General features: G+C 39.8%; 2 protein-coding genes across 4 annotated transcripts in view; one reads left to right on the top strand and one right to left on the bottom strand.

The window, feature by feature from the left end:
* Positions 1-297, bottom strand: part of LOC102007563 — an 18,799-nt gene extending 18,502 nt beyond the window's left edge. The window contains exon 1 of the mRNA XM_013504742.1: positions 14-297. Within this exon, the coding sequence (XP_013360196.1) occupies positions 14-297 (284 nt within the window). The remainder of the gene's footprint in view (positions 1-13) is intronic.
* LOC102006674 (ATP-binding cassette sub-family A member 3-like) overlaps positions 30-4,818 on the top strand; it is a 149,983-nt gene continuing 145,194 nt past the window's right edge. For 2 of the 3 annotated variants that reach the window (XM_013504904.1, XM_013504906.1), the window contains exon 1: positions 1,666-1,716. The gene's annotated coding sequence lies outside the window, so the exon portion shown is untranslated. Of the gene's footprint in view, positions 371-1,665; positions 1,717-4,818 lie in introns of those variants that run through there. The other variant, XM_013504905.1, reaches the window with a different exon arrangement.

Genomic DNA, 4,818 nt, shown 5'->3' on the forward strand with positions numbered 1-4,818 from the left:
CCCCTCACCTCACACCTCCTCCTCCTCTTCCTCCTGCTTCTCCTCCGTCGGGTGCGGGGGAGGGGGTGGACCCCGCCTGCAAAGAACCTGTGGGACGGTTCGAACTGCGCTTCGGTTTGGGCCGCGGCTCGGAGGGGAAAGCGAGGGTCGGGAAGCGCGGCCATGCGGGCTCCTGCGGGTCTCCGTCGCCCCCTGCCCGGTTCGGTTGTTGGGGTCCGGGAGGGCAGCCCGACTGCTCCCCGCCGCCACGGTGGAACCAGCCCGCGGGAGTCGCTCCGGCCGGCCGCGCGCAGTCATAGGGGTTTCAGGGGCCGCTGTCGGAATTCTAGACCCTGCCGGTTAAGAATGTCTGTATTTCTTCTGACCTGAGGTAAACTTGCTTGATTTTTTTAAGCATCTGTTTCCTCAACTTCTGGGAAAAAGGATGCCGCGGATACCCAACTCGGGAGGTAGTTGTGATGTTTAAAATGCTGGAACATAGTAAGTGCTCAATAAATGGCAAAGGGGCCTTGACAGTTAAGTGGTGTAGGTAGTTGAGCCTGTGCACTCCACTGTAGAGCTAGTGGTAATGCGGACGAAAGCCCTCATTACTATTATTCCAGTACTGTGTTGGGGTCTTAGCCCACGGATCAGTCAGGGAAACAAGAGCAAGCCTGGCCCTGTCTGTGGACGTACATGCTTAAGCCGGGAGAATCCGTGCGGAAACCTGCGCAAGGTTCAAGAATGGGAGGACACTGTAACTGCAGCACGGGTATTGAGCATCACCCCGCGGAAATATAAAGGAAGAGACTGTAATAGCAGCTAAAAGGCAAAATACGTATAAATAATGTAGCAGGACGTGCAAAGTTTACATAAGGAAAACTTCAATGCCCTCTTACAAGATTAAGAAATAGATCTGAACGATGGAAAAACGTTCCTTGCACTTGAACAGGATGACTAACATCATAAAAATGCCAATGTTTTCCTTTTAGCATATGCTTATGCTGCCCCAATAAAAAATAAGCAGTAACTTTTTACACTAAAGTTTGTGTGGAAAGATAAGCATAAAAAATAGCTAAGGAAACATTGAAGATGAGCTTTATTTATTTATTTATTTATTTTGGTTTTTCTCCGGGAAGATGAGCTTTATAAGACGAAGGCAAATTCTGCCAGATACTAAAGCATACCATAAAGTCTCTGTAGTTAAAAATGTAAGGCACTAGTACTTAGATTGAAAGACAAGTTGAGTGAAATAGGAAACTGAGAAATAAACCAAAGTATATATAGAAATTTCATCTGTAACATGGGTGACATCCCAGCCTGAACAGAAAATACACTTTGTAATTTAAATGCTGTTGGATTGAATAGCCAATTGGAAAAAATGCAAGTTATGAGTGGGGAAAAGCTCCACAAATCAAAATTTGCTCACAATGAACGTATGATAACATATGAACAAATAACAAGCAAAATCAAAAGACAAATGACTAATTGGGAGAAAATAAGGTGTCACTGACAAAGGGATAATTTCCCTACTGTATAAAAATTCTATAAATTGGAGAGGAGAAGTAACTATTAGAAAAATGGAGGGAAATAAGATTCAAAGCCCATAAAGTATAAGAAAAATACTAACAGTAGGAGAAATGCCAATTAAAACGGAGATATCATTGCTTTCAGATGGGCAGAAATTCAAAAGCCTTACAACACTGTTGGTGAGGTTTTGAAGAAATGCGATCCAAGGTCTGGATAATACAGTAGTGTATTTTTATACTTTATATATTTTACTTTTTGTTACTGTTATCATTTAGGTTTCCTTCAGTTACTGTTTAATGTACCCTATAATGTATGTTTTATTCATTAGGTCTACAATATACCCCTACTTACTGTTTTGCCTATGACTTTTCTTGGGCTGCGCTGTTTAATTCTCTTAGTATAGGTGTGCTGATACAGTTTTTAAGTGCTTTTTCTTGTCAATTCCTGTAGGTGGGTTTTTGGTGTTACTGGGAACATAGATATAATTGTTACATATTTATTGTACGTTGTGGATGTATGCAATATGAAGCCTCCTCCTTTGCTTTTGGTCCTAAATTCTATTTTGTTTGCTCTTTAATGCTTGTAGTCTTTATATGTTTTATAACCCAGCATTTGAAAATTTTCAGCCTTCTTACTCATTTTGAATCACAATTTGTATATAATGAAATACTCAGATATTAAGTGTACCTGATCTCTATTAACAAATGCAGAACAGAGCACAGACATTACCTTCATCCCAGAAAGTTCTGTCATGGCTCGTTAGAGGGACCCCAAGACTACCTCTGTTTTTGAAGATTTGTTAGAATGACTGACAGGACTCATATACTTGTAGTCACATTAAACTTCATTGCATTGATGTAGGAAGGCTAGACCACGGAATTATACGGAAAAACACAAAATCTATAAAAACTCATACACAACTATCTTTATATTTTTCACTTCCCAAGAAGGGTCACAGTCTTTCCTCAGCAATAAAGTACAAAGTCTGTGCAGTGTTTTACCTAAGGGACTCCGTTAGTCTCAGCACTCAAGTGTTTGATTAGGTAGGAGTTTATCAAGTAGGGCCTCTTTGCCTATCATGTACCACAGTTCCAGACTTCTGTACTGTTATGGTTTATGTCTGTGTGTCCCCCCAAAGCCTCATGCGGTCACGGGCAGGCTTTTAAAGTTTGATTAAGGGTGTGAGAGCTGCACCCGCCCTGGGGTGGATAGTTTGCATATGTAAGGGAGTGGAAGAGAGTGCTTGAGGCCATTCCTCCCTCATTCCGCCCTGGTGTGTGGTTGTTGCTTAGCTGTGTTCTGCCGTCCTGAGCTGCAGCTCTTTGCCATGTGCCACTCTGCCTTATAATCTGCCAAGTATGGACTGAAACCTCCACAAACTGTAAGTGAAATAAACCTTTCCTTCCTTAATTTTGGGCGTCAGGTATTTTGTTCCAGCAGCGAGAGAAAAGTAACCAAGACATGTACATAAAGCAGCTGTTCATCATTTAGGGCTGAAAAACTTCCTTTCTTTTTAGGTTGTGTGGATAGGCTTGAAAAATAAACTGACATAAAACAAGAGAAAAGCATAAAAATGTTATTTAATTTTTTCACATGCACATGGAAGTCATAAGGAAACTGAAACCCCAAGAAGGAGTTACAGCCCGGCGTGGTGGTGCACGCCTGTAATCCCAGCACTTGGGAGGCTGAGGCAGGAGGATCGTACTGAGTTCGAGACCAGCCTGAGCTACAAAGTGAGCTCAAGGCCAATCTGAACTGCATAGTGAGACCCTGCCTCAAAAAGACAAAAAAAAAAAAAAAAAAGAGGTCTAAGAGCATATATACTTCTTTTTTTCAGTTTTTATTTTTTATTAGTACATGCTTGCATTACATAATGATTACATTCCTTATAGGAAGTTGGTACATGTGCATAACACATCTTGATTCTTTTTTCATCTCCTGTCTCTCCGCTCCCATTCCCTCCATCTTGTCATCTCTTCCCTTTTTCAAAAGATCTATCTCCCTACTTCCTATTGCATATCTTTTATTTGGCTCTATATTTATATTTTGGGTGTCTCATATAAGAGAAACCATGCAATATGTAAGTTGTGTCTCTGATTTATTCCACTCTACATTGTGCTCTCCAGGTGCATCCATTTTCCTACAAATAACTCAAATTTATTCTGTGTGGCAGAGTAGTACTCTGTTGTGACAAATACACACTTTTTATCATTCATCTGTTGATGGACATGTAGATTGCTTTCACAATTTAGCTGTTATCAATTGTGCTGCTATAAACATGGATATATATGTATCACTGTAATATAATGTCTTTAGTTTTTTATTTGTTTTTTGAGACAGTCTTTCTATGTAGTTCAAGCTGGCCTTGAACTCACAGTGAGGCCAAGCTGGCATTGAACTTTCAGTGATCCTCCTGCCTCAGCCTCCAGAGTGCTGGGTTTACAGGCATACACTACCATACCCAGCCTCAGTTTTATTTTGATTTGCATTTCATTAATTGGCAGAGAAGTTGCACATTTTTTCATGTATTTATTGGCCATTTGTACTTCTGAGAAGTACAAAGAAGTGTCTATTCATTTTAGTTGCCCATTTTTGAGTGGGCCTTTGATTTAGGGGGTGTCTAACTTTTTTTGAGTTCCTCATGTATTCTATTTTTTTTTTCAATAAAAGGAGGAAAACATTAACAGACAGACAACATTTTACAACATAGCCACAGAACAGTACAGACAATATGGAGTTACAAACAAAGTGTTAGGGAATTAACAATGGTTGTATTACATATTGATATCTTCTAAGTGGCTTCTCATGAAAACAGATATAGAAATGCAATGCTGATCAACCAAAGACTCATTGACAGTTTCTTTCAGCATAGAAATAGAACACAGAAGAACAACCATGTTAACTATCCTGTATATACATACATACAAAATTTCTCCTTCTTTCCCTTTTCTTTTCCCACATCCCAGTTGCCCTTTACTCTTGAGCAGTTTCCTATCATTTCACAGTGTCTATCATACCTCTGAGTTTAAATTAACTCTTCCAAGTTTTACACTAGTGAAACAATGCGGTGCTTGAACATGTATGTTTGATTTATTTCACTTATGAGTATGGTCTCTAGTTGTGACCATTTACTTATAAAAGCCTCAAGTTTATCCTTCTTTACAGCTGAGTGAAATTCCATTCTATAAAAGTACCACAATTTTCTTATCCAGTCCTTGGTGGATGGACATTTTGGTTGCTTCCACATTTTAGCAATTACAAATTGTGCTGCTATGAACATAGGTGCACATATATCACTGTGATATGATG

This window comes from Chinchilla lanigera, unplaced genomic scaffold (assembly GCF_000276665.1).
Source record: "Chinchilla lanigera isolate Chin_1 unplaced genomic scaffold, ChiLan1.0 scaffold00092, whole genome shotgun sequence".
Taxonomy (NCBI): Eukaryota; Metazoa; Chordata; class Mammalia; order Rodentia; family Chinchillidae; genus Chinchilla; species Chinchilla lanigera.